We start from the raw sequence: 20351 nt of genomic DNA, 5'->3' as shown, positions 1-20351 counted from the left end.
TCTCAAGAGTTGTGAAAATTATACTTTTGATTAACACAGAGATAGCCAATACAGATACCACAAACATCCAACTAATCACCTTTAAAAGCATGAATAAGACACAAAGTAAACAGGTACTGAAACAAGATTTTAAAAGGCAGTTTATAAAAAAAGAGAAAGTTTTATTTACACCATAACAATCAGAACAATGACACATAACTAAGTGGTGCAGTCACACCCTAACAAAATTTAAGAGGGCTAAAACTGGTCTTTCCCTCATTTCCATACTCTCTACCCAACAAAACAAAACAATGGAAAATAATGCCAGTTCTACCACTTTTATTTTCTAGATTAACATCAGCAACTGCTCAAGGTCAGAATACTGCAATTCATCCTTGCCTGCTCTTTCTAACCTCACTTCCTACACGAAATTAGTCACTCGAATATTCTAGTTCTAAAACATCCCTTTTATCTACCTCCCTCAGTTACTACCTACTCTAAGCACTCATTATTTCTCACCCAAATTGCTGCTACAGCCCCTAAAAAATGGTTTCCCAGCCTCGAGTATCTCCTGTCAATATTCCACATCACTACCACAGTATTCGGCTGGCTGTCTACTGGCCATAGAATAAAATCTTACCCTTACAGTCTAGCTTACAAAGCCCTCATTAACCCAGGTCCAATCTGTTTTTCAAACCTCATTTCTAGTCATTCCCCATGTCTACCTACCTATAACAGATTACCTGCTACATTACCCAACATGCTCAACACCTTTATTATCTCTGTGACTTTGTCTTTTGCTACAAATGTTCTTCCATCCTCTTTCTACCTGGTAAACTACTATTCATCTTTTAAGATCGAACTCAAATGTGTTCAAACTTTACCTCTATTTCCTAATGCTAAATTAACTGTTTTGCTATCTATATTCCTGAAACACTTTATAAATAAATGCCTACACTGCTTTCACATTAAATTATAATTACATAATTATCTCCCCCCTTAGAGTATGAACTTACTGAACACAAAGATCATATATCCTCAGCAAGTAAATAGTTCACATAGAACAATTACTATTTGCTGAATTGAGCTAAAGTTCAGAAAATAAACTATAAGTCCATGAAGTGAGGTCCCAAACTTCATCAATATTTTCAAATGCAGCAGAACTGCTCTTTGTCCAACATGATCAGGATCAGTAGTTGATTACTTAGAAAAGTCTGTTAAAGAAGGGAAACATACATACACTCTCCTTCAACACTTTATTTTAACTTAAAGCATAAGCAGTAAGTGTATAGTCATTCTCTAATGTAATAACACACAGTCAAGGTACAGTTTTTAATGGGAATTGTGCTTCCTTCATGTATAAACCATACCTGTCATTTATACTGCTCAGTTTCCATCTTTTTAAAATGGACCAAGGACCTGGGAACTAGAATCCTCCTAGAGGTTTGTAATTTTTCCCAATCTTATAAACTATTTAATTAAATTACTTAATTACAATAACAAGTACAACTGGCATAAGAAGGTTTGGTTACCAGTACAACCAACTCGATATATAACTGAACTGGTGAGAGAAGTACAGAGGTATAGAAATCTTCTAATGGACAAGATTCATCATGCATTCATTACACTTCGATCATCAGTCAGCACATGTTACAGAAGGACTGGGAAATATCAGTTACTCCAATGAGTCAATTAAGAGTAGTTTTGTTAAGAGAGTGTCAACATAATGCAACTAAAGATAGTCCTTCATGAATATATCAATACATAATAGCAGAATCACTTTCAGATTAAATGCTCTGAGCCAGCTTCCTTATCTGGTAAAGAAAAAATGGCATACTGTAAGCCCTAATATCTGGACTTGCTCTTACCTGTCAATCCTAGCTCCCACTTCCGGACATGGTTTTACCTATGGGCCCTCAGGTTGTTCATATCTTCAAACTTCATAGCAAAAAACATGTATTTCTTAAAATCATGGCTCAACTGAAACCTTGTTCAAGAATCAAGATCCCATCTTTCCCACCTTCTTGGTCCATCAGTTTCTTTTAATTATCCTACCTGCCTGCTTGGACTTGTGACCATGTATTCAACTTGCTCTGTGACATCTATAATCTCCTTTCCCTTTATTGCCTGACCAGACTTTTGAATAACAACACGGCCTTCAGAATAAATGTAAGCTGAGTGTCTTCCTGCTTGGTGTCCAACTGCCTGTCCTACACCAAATATCTAAGTATAGTCAGATTTCTGCATACCTGCACACTTGCCCATTCTTGCAGATTTGTTTTCAGTTTATCTTCTCAGTCTATATCCTAACTTTTCTACTTTGTCTCAGCACTCCCAATTCTACCATCTTTTCAGCTAAAGTTCATAGCCATTCATGGTTGCTAAGACTACATACAAAGTACAATGAATACAATTAGAATAAAAAAGCAATGGCTCCAAGGCACTAAAAGATCCCAGAAAAAGCCTAAATTATGTCTGTACATGCTACTTGCTATGATATAATAAATGAACTTAGATATTTTAGAAAAGTTTCAATAACAGGTGAAACAAAAGGTTTTCTGGGTTTTTCTTAGTTAATGAAGAAATTAAAGGAACTAGAATACTCCATTCCGGGCTTCCCTGGTGGCGCAGTGGTTGAGAATCCGCCTGCCAATGCAGGGGACACGGGTTCGAGCCCTGGTCTGGGAAGATCCCACATGCCGCGGAGCAACTACGCCCGTGAGCCACAACTACTGAGCCTGCGCGTCTGGAGCCTGTGCTCCGTAACAGGAGAGGCCGCGATAGTGAAAGGTCCGCGCACCGCGATGAAGAGTGGCCCCCACTTGCCGCAGCTAGAGAAAGCCCTCGCACAGAAACGAAGACCCAACACAGTCAAAAATAAATAAATAAATAAATAAATTTAAAAAAAAAAAAAAAAAAAAAGAATACTCCATTCCTCAGGAATTTGAATTTTCTAAATATTTACCATATATAAATATTTTAAAGAATGATAAATTTTATTATAATCATATTTTAAATACGAAATAATGTGAGTATAGCTTGGTTATCAGGTTTGAGAGAAGAATAAAAAGATAACTGTTTAATTCTCTTAGTCTTGTTCTAATTTTCATAGTCTATAATTTTTGTATTATTTCCAAACCTATGGTGAGTAATATTATGGCAAGTTTTTAAAAAACAACATTAATTATTTTAATTGATGTATAACAAATTCAGACTTTTTAACATCTGTGAAATCTTATTAAAAAAAACAGAAACAATACTTTCTTTTGATGAAAGCTTCTTTTTGACTAATCACAATAGAAAGAATAAGCACTAAGATTACTCTAACTTCAGATTCTAGAATAACATTGAATAATAGAATGCCACTTCAACGGTCAACTGCTTCAAAGTATTTTCAAATTACTGCATGCACAGAAGCATAAATGATGATAAACAACATATGGCTTTAGTCACCATGGATACAGTTCATGGAAATCCTATTTCTTAAAAAACTGAATATTTTTTTCTTGTTTACTCTAATACATCATCAACATATAGATGATATATACACATACAGCCTTCCTTCCCAGCTATAAAGTAGTAGTACCTCTATTTGTCATATTTTTCCTAAGACAAAATGTTTATTACTTAAGTATGTCCTTTAAGTGCAATGCAAAATAATTAGGTAAACATCAGCTACCACAACAAAACCTGTCAGAGACTTTTATACGAGATGTTCTCCTAGGCATCTAAAAGATAAAAGCACACAGGTTAGCACACCAAAAGTACAAGCATTAAAAACATACCAATTTCTTCCACTTCTTCCAGGAAATCATTATATTCTCGTAGACTAGGAAAGTCTTCTTCCCTTTTATTGTATCTTTAAGAGAAGAAAAAAATGAACATATTCCATATCATTTGCTTTCAATATTAACTAACTGATTTGGTTGTTCTTACTAATTCATACATGATACATAAAAAAGGACTGCTTATGGCATAAAACAGTTTTCTTGACACTAGGTTTGTAACTACAGCAAGAATGTTGTTCTTAAATTCTTATGACTACACAGAAGGAGTAGAATCAGGAGAGAATGGTACAACATGTAAAATCCTAAGACTTAAGGGAAAAATAAAGAAATTAGGACACTTAAGAAATGGGAAATGAGCTTAAACAAGGTCTATCATTGGAATTATGATATTGTTTACTTCTAATAAATAGAGTCACTAATTTCCAGAAAGCTAAAATTAATTAAAAAGACACCTTCCTGGGACTTCCCTGGTGGCACAGTGGTTAAGAATCCACCTGCCAATTCAGGGGACACGGGTTCAATCCCTGCTCCAGGAAGATCCCACATGCCACGGAGCAACTGAGCCCGTGCACCACAACTACTGAGCCCACGAGCCCATGCTCCGCAACAAGGGAAGCCACTGCAATGAGAAGCCCGTGCACCACAAAGAAGAGTAATCCCCACTTGCTGCAACTAGAGAAAGCCTGAGTGCAGCAACAAAGACCCAACATAGCCAAAAATAAATAAATAAATAAATAAATTTTTAAAAATAAAATAAATAAATAAAATGTTTCTCCAAAAAATAAAAATAAAAAATAAATAAATAAAAAGACGCCTGTTTTTCATGACAGTTACAGTCTAAAGGATGCTAGATCAAGAAAATCTATAAATATTGTAAGTGTGCCTGTGAAGAATTAGAAAACGAGAGGGCTTAATGAAAAAGATAAGAATCTAAAAGAGACTATCTCCCATAAGTAATCCAAAAAATAAAAGAGTAGCTTGGGGTATTGATAAAGTAACACTTTATCTAGTAAAGTACCTAGAACGATGCTGCTAAAACATTGGCGACCAAGGTTGAAATGTAGACCACCTAGATAGATAGATATTAATTCTTTAAACCTAAAAAACAATAAAACTAACATACCATTGTAAAGCAATTATACTCCAATAAAGATGTTTTTAAAAAAAAAGAACAAAAAAATAAATAAATAAAAAACAATAAAGTGGCTTATAACAAAAGTACAGATAAAATGAAATCCAAAACTATTAACAAAGAGTAAAAAACTAAATCATAAGTGAAAAAGAATATTAGAAATATTTATGTACCCACATACACACAGAGAGATCTATCAAAATAAACTGTAGGGCTTCCCTGGTGGCGCAGTGGTTGAGAATCTGCCTGCCAATGCAGGGGACACGGGTTCGAGCCCTGGTCTGGGAAGATCCCACATGCCGCGGAGCAGCTCGGCCTGTGAGCCACAATTACTGAGCCTGCGCGTCTGGAGCCTGTGCTCGGCAACCAGAGGCTGCGATAGTGAGAGGCCCGCGCACCGCGATGAAGAGTGGCCCCCGCACCACTATGAAGAGTGGCCCCCGCTTGCCACAACTAGAGAAAGCCCTCGCACAGAAACGAAGACCCAACACAGCCATACATACATACATACATACATAAATTAAAAAAAAAAAAAAATAATAATAATAATAATAATAATAATAGCCAGAAACATTTTAAAAAATAAAAAAATAAAAAAAAAAATAAACTGTAGCTAATGCTGATTTTTCTCTAATAGCTTTCAATCTCAACTTAAATGTTACCTCCTCAGGCCTTACCTTACATCACTGACTCGCAACGACATTCAGTCCCTAACTTCATAGCATTTTTCTCAATGTATAATCACATATTTGTTTTGTTTGCCTATTTTACTGTCTATGTCTATGCTATCCAAGCTACTGTACTGTAAGCCTTTCGAGGGCCTAATATGTATAACACTGTTCGAACAGAGTAGGTACTCAGTATATATTTACTAATTAAATTAAAGAATAAATAAAGCAAATAAATTGTGAAGCCATCAATTGGAGGATTTACTCTTCTCTGAGAGTTCCCCGATGGCCTAGTAGTTAGGATTCTGGGCTTTCACTGCTGTGGTCTGGGTTCAATCCCTGGTAGGGAACTGAGATCCTGCAAGCCGCATGGAGCAGCCAAAAATTTTTTTTTAAATTTTTTAATAAAAAAGATTTACACTTCTCTAACAAAGATTAGATAATTAGGGACTTCCCTGGTGGTCCAGTGGTAAAGAATCCGCCTTCCAATGCAGGGGACGCCAGTTCGATCCCTGGTCGAGGAACTAAGATCCCACATGCGGTGGGACAACTAAGCCCGCACGCCACAACTACTGAGCTTGCACGCCTCATCTAGAGAGAGCCCGTGTTCCACAAACTACAGAGCCCACGGGCTCAGAAGCCTGCATGCCACAACTAGAGAAGAGAAAACCCAGACACCACAACTAGAGAGAAGCTCGCACGCCACAACAAAGAGCCTGCGGGACGCAACAAAAGATCCCACATGACTCAACTAAGACCTGATGCAGACAAATTAAAAAAAAGATTAGATAATTAATATTACTGAGTTCTCTAAGAACTTAATAAATTTTTTAACGTTGAACAATTACATAGATGAATTTATACTTATTCACTTGCCAAACTGTCCACATTTCTACAAGTAAATAATTATATCAATTATAGAAATAATTGTTAAAGTCCTCTTTGTGAACTGAATCATTCAAACATTAACACTTACATCTTTAGCACTTTTTTCCGAATCTCAACTTCCTTGTCAACAGTAGGATCTTCAAAGAGTTGTACCCTGAAGTTGCTCTTTCTAAGTGGAGTGCCACACTCAGGACAGTTTCCAGCTCCTCTCACAAAGAGTAAATCCACGCAACTTTCACACCTGTAAGGAGAAAAATATAACATAACTTTTAAGCTAGTATTCAAATAGGCAACAACTCTGTATATAGTTTGCCTTTGTTTTGGTGTTTCTTTGTTTGGGGGGGCCCTGCGGGGGGCCAGGAAAATTAATCATTGCTACTTAAACTCTTATTAAAAACCTTTGGGAAAAAAGTTCATTTTCATTTGGAGCCTACTTCAGACATAGGTATCCCAAGGGTGGGTTACCAGTTTAGTTTTACAAATTAAACCAATATACAAGTCTTTAAAAATTGATTTGGGATCTGGGAGGACTCAGATAGCAGGACAGGGGGAAGTCAAAGAGGCACGTAAAAGAGCAGTCTAGGGTCAACTCCACTCTCAATCCAGTATTACCCTTAGACCTGGCAGGGGCCTGCACTTTAGAAAACCCTGCATATCATAATCACTAAAACAAAAACTTTTTTTCGCCTTTCAGCCTTGTAAGGAAGTTTTTTAAAGGTCACTTAGCAATTGAGTAAGCGGCAGTTACTCAAAAGGGAGAGATGCTAGCTGAAGGAGGCCCCCAGGCCAGAGGATAAAGAACTGAGAGTGACCTAGTATATGTGGAGAAAGGAGAAAATCACCACAGCTTCTGCCCTGAGAAATCCTAGAAAGAGTGGCTACTTACAAAATCTTTAATCAGTTAAACCTGGCTGTCCTAAATTCACCAAAGTGATTGCCCAGGCAAGCCGAGTTTCCCAAATACCTCCATCCCTTATTTCCTCCCTTCTTGGGTAGTACAATTTGGGGAAGAACTTAGAACTTCCTGGAAGTCTTGAGTTGGAAAAGAAAGGAGCTGGCAAGGTTAACGAGATTCCTGCGAATTGAGATTCCTGTGAACTGACAGGATCAGTTCATATACTGTATTAGATGGGTCCAGGCACCACCCAATCATCCCTGCCCCGCCCTGCCCTAGCAGATCCATGCTAGTAATCAGACTGGCAAGTGGAAAGGCTGACCAGAAGAAAGTAGCTGCTTTAGCCTGTGGGTGTTAAAGATTCAGGTTCCTGGGAACTCAGGATGCAGCATTGGAACTAAGGCTGCACTAAAGACGTAGCTTGATTCATACTTTCAAACATTTAAACATTTTGGTATGTAGTCCTCCAGTTGTAATATTGCCCAACTCTATAAGTTAGGGCCATACCAACCCTAATCACTCCTTTCTTAGCACTATTTGAAATTATTTATTTCTTTATGTGTTGATCTTCTGTAACCTCCACTAGAATGGAGGGCAGGAATTTGGCCTATTATTATTCTAAACACATCACATCACAAAAAAAATAATAAATAAAAAGGAAAAATTCTAATAAATAAGGGAAAAGTTGATTTCTTCCAAATATGTAGTTGACTTACGGAATAAGCTAAATGAGAAGAATGATACAGATAAATAAGAATATTTAAGGTTAGTTATAAGTAAAATACTAACATTGACCTTTGCATATTTCTATCTTAAAGTAGAGGGAAAAAAAAATCCATCAAAAAATAGAGGCAAAAAATCCCTAAGAGGGAGAACAGAGATCATAGTTGTCATTATTCAAGATCAATAAAACCCCAGAAAATTCACTTGGGATTGGGAAGACTGGGAGTGGTACATTTTGCCTAATCTCTGTGGTTGGAGGAAATTAAATCCAACTAGAGAAGTTGAAAATGAGCATACTTTAGAACTACACTGACTAAAGATATTTATAGGCAAGGAGCCATCTGAAATAAAAACCATCGAGCCATTACATAGAATATTCTATATTTCAAGGCCTTGGAGAGTAGACTCAGTCAATAATTCAGTTAACAAGGTAATATAGAACACTTTAATATTTCTAAAAGTCATATTGTAATCTCAGACATATAATTTGTTACCACCGTCAGTTCTACATCTCCACTTTTTAAAAATCTACCTTAAATCATAAGGATTTCAACAGTATTAAGGTTTTTTAAAATAATTTATTTGCCCATACTTTTCCCTTTCTGATTTTAATTGCTAAAAGAACAAATAATTCTTTTTTTAAAGCTCAAATATAGAAGTATATAGAGAAAAAACTCAAAGTTCTACTTCATTCTGCTCTACATCTCACTTCCCACATGTAACATACAACTGTTAAGTTCCATGTTTACGTGGCCAGATCTTTTTCTACATACTTACAATATATGTATTTACAGATTATATACATGAAAACTAGTGATATAAAAAAAGAACAGAAGAAAAAGTTCCTTACTGCTAGTTCACTTCATCTAGCAGCAGAGCAACCAAAAGAGCAGTATGTGGGCAATCTTTTGCCTCCAAGAGTGCTAGGAACTTTTTCAAACAAAATCTTATATTCTGCAGAACATAGGAAAATTTGCCGAAAAAGCCCAAATCTTCAGTTATTACCCATTCCCAAAGATATTTTTATGGTTTTCTTTTGTTTTTAAAAACCAGAATGGTGCCTGCCTCTTTTCTCTCTGAACAACTTATTTTTAGATTTTATTTTCTTCCATCAAGAATATTTAACTGCTTATATTCCTCTGTCAAGATTTTTAATCAACTTGTTTCTTCTTTTTCCAGAGCTAACAAGTCAATTAAAAATCTTAACAAAGGGCTTCCCTGGTGGCGCAGTGGTTGGGAGTCTGCCTGCCAATTCAGGGGACACGGGTTCAAGCCCTGGTCTGGGAAGATCCCACATGCCGCGGAGCAACTAGACCCGTGAGCCACAATTACTGAGCCTGCGCATCTGGAGCCTGTGCTCCGCAACAAGAGAGGCCGCGATAGTGAGAGGCCCGCGCACCGCGATGAAGAGTGGCCCCTACTTGCCGCAACTAGAGAAAGCCCTCACACAGAAACGAAGACCCAACACAGCCATAAATAAATAAATAAATAAATAAAATAAAATAAAAAAATCATTAAAAAAAAAAAAAAATCTTGACAAAGACTAGGTACAAAAAAACCTACAGCTAACAATATACTTAATGGTGAGAAACTGGAAGTTTCCCAACTAAAATCAGATACAAAGCAAGACTGTCTCCTACTCTCACTGTCTCCTACTGTCACTACTCCTTTTCAACATGATACTGGAAGTCTTTGCTAATGCAGTAAGACAAGAAAAGGAAATAAAAGATATACAGATTGGAAAGGAAGACACAGAGCTCTCTTTGTTTACAGATGACATGATTGTCTATGTTAAACACCCAAAAGAATCAACCAAAAAACTTCTAGAACTAATAAGTGATTATAGCAAAGTTGCAGGATACAATATACAAAAAGTCTACTGCTTTCCTATGTACCAACAATGAACAACTGCAATTTGAAATTAAAAACACAATACCATTTATGTTAGCTCCCAAAAATTTGAACGTTTAAGTATAAATCTAACAAAATATGTACAAGATATTGTACCAAATATGGACAATATGAGAAAAACTATAAAACTCCTATGAACAAAATCAAAAAAGAATTAAATAAATGGAGAGATATTCCATATTCATGGACAGAAAGAGTTCACGGAAAGGAAGACTCAATATTTTGAGTTGTCAGTTTTTACCATCTTGATCTATAGCTTCAATGCAATTCCAATCAAATTGCCAGGAAGTTACTGTATGGACATCAACGAACTGATTCTAAAGTTTATATAAAAAGGCAAAAGACCAGAATAGGTACCATAATGTTGAAGGAGAAGAACAAAGTTGGAAAACTGATGCTACCTGACTTCAAGATTTACTACAAAACTACAATAATCAAGACAGTGTGGTATTGGTAAAAGAACAGATGAATATACCAATGGAACAAAATAGCCTAGAAATAGACCCACATAAATATACTCAGCTGATCTTTGACAAAAGAGCAAAGGCAACACATGAAGCAAAAACAGTCTCTTCAACAAACTGGACATCCACATGGAAAAAAATGAATCTACAAATGAACCTTACACCCTTAAAAAATTAACTCCAAACTTAACTCACAGGCCTAAATGTAAAATGCAAAACTATAAAACTCCTTGAGTATAACGTAGGATAAAAACTGTATGACTCGGGGCTTCCCTGGTGGTGCAGTGGTTAAGAATCCGCCTGCCAATGCAGGGGACACAGGTTCGAGCCTTGGTCCAGGAAGACCCCACATGCCACGGAGCAACTAAGCCTGTGGGCCACACTACTGAAGCCCACATGCCTAGAGCCCCATGCTCCGCAACAAGAGAAGCCACCGCAATGCCTGTGCACTGCATGAAGAGTAGCCCCCACTCGCCGCAACTAGAGAAAACCCACGTGCAGCAACGAAGACCCAACACAGCCAAAAATAAATAAAATAAATAAATTAAAACAAAAAAAACCTGTATGACTTTGGGTATGGCAATGACTTTATAGATACAACACCAAAGGCATGATCCATGAAAGATATCACTGATAAGCTAGATTTTTTTTTTAATTAAAAATTTCAGCTCTGCTAAAGATGACGTCAAGAGAAAAAAAACACCTGATAAAGGACTGTTATCTAAAATATACGGGGGAAAAAACCTCTTAAAAAATGGGCCAAAGACCTTAACAGACAATTCACCAAAGAAGACACAGGTACACCTCATTTTATTGAGCTCTGCTTTATTTCACTTTGCAGATACTGTGGTTTTTACTAACTGAAGGTTTGTGGCAACTGCATTGTCAGATGATAGTTAACATTTTCTAGTAATAGAGTATTTTTCAATTAAGGTATGTACTTTTTTTTAGACATAATGCTATTGCACACTTAATAGACTACAGTGCAGTGTAAACATAACTTTTATATGCACACTGGGAAACCAAAAAATTATTGACTCATTTTATTGCAATATTCACTTTATTGCAGTGGTCTGGCACTGAACGCACAATATCTCCAAGGTATGCCTGTATACAGATAGTAAATAAGCACATGAAAAGATGTTCCACATAACATGGCATCAGGCAAATGCAAGTTAAAACAATGAGGCATACACTACACTCCTATTAAAATGGCTAAAATGCAATATACTGACAACACCAAATGCTGACAAAGATGTGGAGCAACAGGAACTCTCATACATTGCTGGGAGGAATGCAAATGGTACAGTCACTTTGGAAGACAGTTTGATGGTTCTTTATGAAACACAGCATGCTCTTACCATACAATCCAGCAATTATGTTCCTTGGTATTTAACCAAAGAAGTTGAAAACTACATCCACACAAATACCCGCACAGATGCTTATAGAATCTTTGTTCATAATTGCCAAAACTTGGACACAACCAAGATGTCCTTCAATAGGTAAATGGATACATAAACTGTGGTATATCCAGACAACAGAATATTATTCAGCACTAAAAACAAATGAACTATGAAGCCATGAAAAGACACGAAAGAAGCTTAAATGCATATTACTAAGTGAAAGAAAACAAGCCTACAAAGTATAAGATTCCAACTATATGACATCTTAGAAAAGGCAAACTTACGGAGACAATATACCTGATCTTAGCCAAAAGGCCGAGAAGGGATTACGGAGACAATAAAAAGATCAGGGGTTGTGGTGGATGGAGGGAGAAATAGGCAGAGCACAGAGGAATTTTAGAGCAGTGAAAATACTCTATGATATTATAATGATGGATATGTCATTATACTTTTGTCCAAACCCATAGAATGTACAACACCAAGAGTGAATCCTAAAGTAAACTATGGGGGCTCCCCTAGTGGCACAGTGGTTGAGAATCTGCCTGCCAATGCAAGGGACACGGGTTCGAGCCCTGGTCTGGGAAGATCCCACATGCCGCGGAGCAACTGGGCCCGTGAGCCACAACTACTGAGCCTGCGCGTCTGAAGCCTGTGCTCCGCAACAAGAGAGGCCCGCGCACTGCAATGAAGAGTGGCCCCCGCTCGCGGCAACTAGAGAAAGCCCTCGCACAGAAACGAAGACCCAACACAGCTAAAAATAATAAATAAATAAATTTATTAAAGAAAATAATAATAACAATCCCCAGTGTCTCACTCTATCCCCTGCCCTACTTTATAAAAAAAATAATAATAATTTAAAAAAATAAAGTAAACTATGGACTTCGGGTGATAATGATGTGTCAATATAGGTTCATCCCTGGTATTAAGAAAAAACAAAAAAAAGGACAATTCTGGTGAACAATGTTGATAATGGGTAAATGAGAACTCTCTGTACCTTCCTCTCAATTTTGTTGTAAATCTAAACCTGCTCTGAAAAAATTAAGTCTATAAAAAATAATAACGTTGTCATTTTTTATTTTTAAAAGCGAAGTATATCAATGTTTGCTTAATGTTTATTAACATTTTCAATTCGTCATTTTAAATATCCAATAAACACTAAGGAAAATCAATAAAATAATAGACAAGCTTGAGACTTGTTCCCCAGATTGTTTTATTTATTTTTTTTTAAAGGAATTCCTTTATTATTTTTATTATTTATTTATTTATTTATTTATTTTTGGCTGTGTTGGGTCTTCGTTTCTGTGCAAGGGCTTTCTCTAGTTGCGGCAAGCGGGGGCCACTCTTCATCGCGGTGCGCGGGCCTCTCACTATCGCGGCCTCTCTTGTTGCGGAGCACAAGCTCCAGATGCGCAGGCTCAGTAGTTGTGGCTCACGGGCCCAGTTGCTCCGTGGCATGTGGGATCTTCCCAGACCAGGGCTCGAACCCGTGTCCCCTGCATTAGCAGGCAGATTCTCAACCACTGCGCCACCAGGGAAGCCCCCCAGATTGTTTTAAAACCTAAGTGTTCAACTGCCTTACCCATAAAAGCAATAGTAATCCCTAAATTAACTCTCTTCCAGAAATGTTATTCAAATGAGAGGACATATGTGAAACCACTGTGAAAAGCTACCTACATGTCCTAAGATCATGCCATGGAAGTTTTTATTCTAGAATGCATTTCCTTAAATGATAAATCCTGCATTTACCACGTAAAAGGTAGTTTTCTTACCAAAGACAACTCTTTAACTCTAGAATACACTTCTTTTTAAATTAATTTTTATTGGAGTATAGTTGCTTTACAATGTTGTGTTAGCTTCTGCTGTACAGCAAAGTGAATCAGCTATATATATACATATATCCCCTCTTTTTTGGATTTCCTTCCCATTTAGGTCACCACAGAGCACTGAGTAGAGTTCCCTGTGCTATACAGTAGGTTCTCATTAGTCATCTATTTTATACATAGTAGTGTATATATATCAATCCCAATCTCCCAGTTCATCCCATCCCCCTTCCCCCCTCCCCCGTATCCATACATCCATTCTCTGTCTATAGAATACACTTCTTTAAAAAGATAAAGCTACCACTGACCACATAAAAATTACTTACTGAAGTGATTTACTAAAGATTCATGATGATATAATTAAACCTCACATAGGTAATCATAAGACCTAGGTTGCCATCCCAGCTTTGTCTCTTACAATATGAGGAACTATGAGGAAGTCAAATTCTAATTTATATCTAAGGTTTCTTCCCACTTTGATAATTCCAGATACCTTGGTGTGTTACACAAGTTGTTAATTTTTTTTCCAAATAAGAATATATTTTCTGTCAATATAACTGATGTTTATCAGTTTAAATTTTCCATATCACCTATAATTACAAACTTTATATATGGTACAGACTTTCCCTTAATGTTTTAATTCAATCAAGAATATTATAACCACAGGAATTCCCCAGTGGTCCAGTGGTTAGGACTCTGCACTTTCACTGCCAAGGGCCCAGGTTCAATTCCTGGTTGGGGAGCTAAGATCCTACAAGCTGCGTGGCATGACCAAAGAAAAAAAAAAGAATATTATACCCTATGATATTATATTTAGGGATGTGATATAGAAGGCTCTATGACAGATGGGATTAGCAATACAAAGTATAAGAAGACACAGACCCCCAGGATCTCTTCAAAAGTTTATATAATATAGTAATTTTGCCCAGAAAAAATATATCATTTTCAGCATTTGAAAAAATTGGTACAATACTTTTAGAAGCACATATATTTAAACATATATACATACAAGCACATACATGTATGCACAAAAATATACACAGGTATGCAGAGGAAGAGAGGGTCCTTTAGAAGAAAAAAGACATTTTGCTAAGAACTTTGTTTCTCAATCTTACTATGCTGATAATATATTCTTTTGAATTTGCACCAACATAATGCTATTTTAACAAATTATGAGTATGATACTACTTTGAATGCATACAACTGTTTGTTCTTCTAAAAAGCTTAAAAATCTATACAAAGACCATGATTAAAAGATAAAGGCTGAGTTAGATATTATTTTCCCCTTTCCACAGGCAGTAAAACAAAATGACCTGTCAAAAGTCATAGTTTAAGTGCAGGCTAGAAATCTATGTCGCCTAATTTCTGGGCATTTCTGGGCATCTTTCTACCAATTGAATGTTCCAGATCTGGCCAAACCCAACACCTTCAGATCCAGGAAATCTCACAGCATTATCTGTGATGCTAGAGTATCCAAACCATCATGTAACTACTTAGTATGAGAAGGTTTAGATCCATTTGGCAGTGAATTATAAGGTTTATGTTACCCTATGGCAAGACGAAGGGTCCATAAAACAAAGGGACAAGGTTGTGTCTGCTAAGTGTCAAAACAGTAGTAGATTCACTCCTTGAGCAGCTGAGAGGGAATAGAGCACCATTAAGGGCACAGATTCTGGAGCCATTTTGCCTCCTTCTCTTCAGTCATTTGTTAGGCCTGCAACCCTAGACAAATTATTAACCCTCACTGTGCTTCAACTTCCTTGTGAAAAAGAAATAGTATCTTCCAGGGGTTGAGGTGTAGGGAGGTAGAGATCTGCCTCACAGAGTTGATGAGATTTGTATCAGCTAATTCAGTTAAAATGTTTAGAAATATACCAGGCATATAGTATGCTCTCAATAAACATTAGTTATTACAACTAGTACTTAATGCAAAGGAGAACTAATAAGGACCAGAGTTCAAAGGAGGCAGTATCAAGGATCAGCTGGAGAAAGACTCAGAAAACAGGCTGAACAGTGTTGGGACCTGAAGAATTTGATGGCTTTGAAGTACAAAAGAAGGATGACATTCCAGGCAGAAATCACAGCAAGAACAATGGTGTAAATACTCACAATTTATACATGGAACAATAAACAGAACACTTCGGGGAAAAAAAATTCATGTAAGGATGTAAAGCAGTCCTTCTCACCCTTTCCCATCAAAGTACTCTTAAATGGCAGAGAAAAATGTACCACCTGGAAGACTGGGGACATAGTCTCAAATGGTCTCCCCATAAGGTCAACATTTCTTCAAATTATGATGTTTTATCTTAAAAATTCATAAAAACTCAATTTGACTCCACAATACAATCCTATTTATTGTCATTGAAAGATGTCTTCAAATAATTCCCAGTTATTCAATTACTCAAAAATTTTTTCATATTCTCTAGGTGAAATTGACATTCCAAAAAGATACCTATATATTTATGTACCACCAACATACCAAGCACACTTCAAGGACCAAATATACTTCAGTTAAAGAAGCATAGAGGGGAATTCCCTAGCGGTCCAGTGGTTAGGACTCCAAGCTTTCACTGCCGAGGGACCGGGTGCAATCCCTGGTCAGGGAAATAAGATCCCACAAGCCACACAGCACACCCTCCCTCTCCCAAAAAAAGAAGCATAGAGGATAACAAAAATAATAATAATACATCCATCCATGGGAATCTTACAAAGGAAAGAAGTAGCAAATTAACATGGAAAGGAATGACTACTCAATAAATGGTTAGGACACCACTGGCTTTCTAGATGAAGGGGAAAGAAAACTAGATCCTTATTTCTCACACTATCAACAAAAAGAAATTCCATATGAATAAATGATCTAAACATAAAAGAAAAAAACTTTAAATTGAAGAGATTGTAGAAGAAATATAATTATGACATCAGGGCAGGGATTTCTTAAAGGTGACTAAAACACTTTAAACCATGTAAAGAAGATTGATAAATTTCATTTTATCAAAATTAAAAACTTTTATGGGGGGCTGGGGGACACAATACTGCTTACAGACTCACTACAGACTAGGAAATTACTTTTTCATCATACATAAAAGAAATATTCAGACTATATAATAAGGTTCTACAAATCAGTAAGACAGTGCTATAGAAAAATGAGTGGATTATGTGAACAAGCAAATTACACCATGCAAATTCACTTGCTTCTTAGAGTTAAGTTCACCCTAGATGGGAACAGCTTCTTAAGGATTCTACTTATTTAGTTTCCATGGGAAACCTTCAAGAGAAAGGGACAAACTACTACTATACTGCCATTGATTTCCTGGCCATAACTGGTCCTCATCATCCTGCTCTAGTTTCCCCTCATCCTCTGCTAGCGCTTCTGCTGGTCTAGGCAGCTTGCCTGCTTACCATTCTCTTTTTAGGTTGTGGCTACTGTACTTATATATACTTATATATACTTATATATACTGTACTTATATATTTACTACAGTAGGCTTGGAAGCATCAAGAGATGTCCTAGTGGATCCCTTAAGTGCCATATTCTTCCCTGATCTCATTGGGATGGTGATCAGAGTCAATTACTCTTGCCAAGATGATGACTCCTTTTTTCCTTTCTTCTTTTGGCACAAGGACCCCAAAGTTACCAGACAGCAGGCATGGCCTAAAGTTTAATGGAGTTCTTACCGTGTCCCCCATTGGGCATTTTCAGCTCCAGAAACAAGGATCTCTAAGTCCACAGAGCCTAAAGTTACATGGATGGAAAGCACAAATTCCCCAAGTAATGACTGGGTGTAACATTAAGTGAACCCACTCCCACTTCCATCTCTTGGTTCTAGGATTGATGTATTTTACCTGTTAGGGATGCCCAAAATAATGGTCATATCCATATGAATATTTAGGGTACAGAAAGCATCCTGGAGGATTGGTGTCCACCCTTTTAGAGTATCACCTCCAATCCAGCACCTTAGTTGCATTTATGAGCTCATTAAAACTGCTCTACCAATCCAGAGGAGTAAGAGTGGAGCAGTTAGTGTCAGGACCAGTGAATTCATGAACTTAGGCTCACAGTCACATATCTTTTCCTATAGAGTGGGACTCTTGGTAAGAGAAAATGTTGCTCAAGATACCATATTGGTAAAATAAACACTGAGTTAAGTCTTCAGACAGTAGTGCTGGCCACAGCCCTGTGAGCAGGAAAAGCACACCTGTACTCAGAATGTATGTTAACCCCAGACTAGATGAACTGCTGTCCCTCCCAGGATGGGGGAAGGTACAGTTTTAGAGGTTGGTGCTTGATCTTCCCCACTATGATAGCCTTTACCCCATTGGTCACAGAACCAATCTGAGAGTTCTGCCAAACACCATGTATGTCCATTCCAATTATACATTTGGGAACCAAGGAAATGACTACCAGGTGAGACTACAGACCCACTGTGAGCTAAATCTGAGCCAAAACGCTATTTATTATTAGGTGATAATAATAAATCTGATTCTCATACACCCTCATTCTAATAAGAGGAATGTAGTATCACTTTGGGTCCCCAGATTTCAACTGTCAATTCACACTGTGGTCAATAATCTCTCACAGGTTTGCAGCCAAAACTGAATCACTGAAGGTGTCTGGGTAGAACAAGCATGAAGCATTAACTGGGCTGAGTAGTGACTCAGGATCTTATATAAAGAATCAAAACAAACGCAATATCACCAGGTTAGGCCCAGCAAAGATCTTGAGGCTTGCCCAGTATTCCTTGGGCTGTTGCCAATAGAATGAATTCTCAGACTTCTCTGGTCTTGTCCAGAACCCAGACCATTAAGTTCAGCAGACTAGGCACAACCATCTAACCATTTGTATGGATGTTACACTTATTAAGTCTACTTTGTTCCTCATCCTAATCTTTCCACTAGAATATACTTCTATAAATAACTGGGCTGAATAGTGACTCAGGATCTTATAACAAATCAAAACAAACCACTGAAGGTGTCTGGGCAGAACAAGCATGAAGCAGTAACATTTAACTCAGCAGTCCCCAACCTTTTTGGCACCAGGGACCAGTTTAGTGGAAGACAATGTTTCCACGGATGGGGAGTGGGGGGCAGGCGGGATGGCTCAGGCGGTAATGTGAGCGATGCGGAGCAGCAGAGGCAGCTTCGCTGGCTCCCCAGCCGCTCACCTCCTGCTGTGCGGCCCGGTTCCTAACAGGCCTCGGACTGGTACTAGTCCATGGCCCAGGGGTTGGGGACCCCTGATTTAACTGATATCAAGACCAATTGACTCCACACCAAAAATACATGCTAAATGACATCCACTTTTTGCCATCTCCACTGCTACAAGCCACTGTCACTTATTGTCTGAAGAACTGCTACAGCTTGCCAACTGCTCTCCTTGCTTCCACTATTGCCCCCAACGCACACCCACCACCTTCCCCCAAATTTATTCTCTATAGAATAATCTCTTTAAATTAGAAATTAGCTCATTTCACTCCCTTGTTCATGACCCAATAGTGTCTCATGTTAAAGAGCGTAAAATAAAAATGTGTTAACAAAGCCTTGAAGACCCTACATGGTCTGACCCCAACCTAATTCTCCAGCTTCATGCCCTACCAATTTACCCCTGTCTTCTTTCGGTCCTTCCAACATGCAAAATCATTCAAGTTTCAGGGCCGGAAACTCTCTTCTCCCCAATTTTCCTATGGCTGACTCTTCTCAGCATTCAAGTCTCATACCAAATGTCATTTGTTCACAAAGACTCTTACTGAAAAATTGTCCCTCTTATTCAAGAGGGACATGCTAAATGTCATTTGTGCCATAATATAACCAAAATTTTTATTAGAAATTGACCTCTCCATCTTTTAAAAGATCTTATCCATCAGATAATGTCTATTCTTTAGAGATGCCTTATTACCACATCTGTAAGACATCTAAAAGTTGAAGTACCCAGAGTTATATCCTGAGCACTCTTCTCCCTCCATAGACAATCACATCTAGTACAATGGCTTTAACTGTGACTCTTGGAACTAGATTTCAGGTGTTCTCCTATGAATCACCCACTTCAATGATACAGACAACAGATTAGCAGCAGTTTTGCTACAATTCCTGCTCTTTCCTGACTTCCTGAAATGCAGCATTTGCCCTTCCCTTACTGCTCCAGTCCTTTTAACGGGTTTGTAAATCTGTAAATTGTCCATATTAATTTCCTAATGGCTTAAAATATCTAGGGTGTTTTTTTTTCCTGACTAAACTCCAACTGACACACATCCTGCTCTTTATAGCCCACTTATCAAAATCAATAATTTTACATTTGTTAATTGTGTTTAATATCTGTCGCTCCTACTAGATTATTCAACAAGAACAGGGATCACATTTGTTATGCTCATTACCGTATCCCAAGCCCTGTGTTTCAGGACAAATACCAGTTGAATGAATGTAACACCTTGGTACAATAAAGTTCCACTCACTACATCAAACGTAACAGCTCCAACTCTCAAAGTTCCTCTACTGTCTACCACAATTTAATCTCATTAAAAACAATACCTCTTGAACTTTGCCTTCTTCTCTTCATTTGCTTATTCAGCCACCTCAGAGCCTTGGAATTACTCTTCATTTCAACCTAGCAGCCTAGCACTCCACATTCTGCACTAGAATACAACCAAGAACTCTCAAGCTGACTTTTTACTTTTAGATTGTCTCAT

General features: G+C 37.5%; 1 protein-coding gene and 1 non-coding gene across 3 annotated transcripts in view; one reads left to right on the top strand and one right to left on the bottom strand.

Annotated features, from left to right (window-relative positions):
- Positions 1-20351, bottom strand: part of MNAT1 (MNAT1 component of CDK activating kinase) — a 219282-nt gene that overhangs the window by 165894 nt on the left and 33037 nt on the right. For both annotated transcript variants that reach the window (XM_028169248.2, XM_007192953.2), the window contains exons 2-3: positions 6544-6696; positions 3765-3838 (exon numbers count right to left, since the gene is read on the bottom strand). In XM_028169248.2, the coding sequence (XP_028025049.2) occupies positions 3765-3838; positions 6544-6696 (227 nt within the window). The remainder of the gene's footprint in view (positions 1-3764; positions 3839-6543; positions 6697-20351) is intronic.
- Positions 14342-14414, top strand: TRNAE-UUC (transfer RNA glutamic acid (anticodon UUC)). Its single transcript has one exon. It is a non-coding gene; the product is annotated as a tRNA-Glu (tRNA).

The sequence above is a fragment of the Balaenoptera acutorostrata genome, chromosome 3, assembly GCF_949987535.1.
Source record: "Balaenoptera acutorostrata chromosome 3, mBalAcu1.1, whole genome shotgun sequence".
Taxonomy (NCBI): domain Eukaryota; kingdom Metazoa; phylum Chordata; class Mammalia; order Artiodactyla; family Balaenopteridae; genus Balaenoptera; species Balaenoptera acutorostrata.
This window is presented reverse-complemented; position numbering and strand designations above follow the sequence as displayed.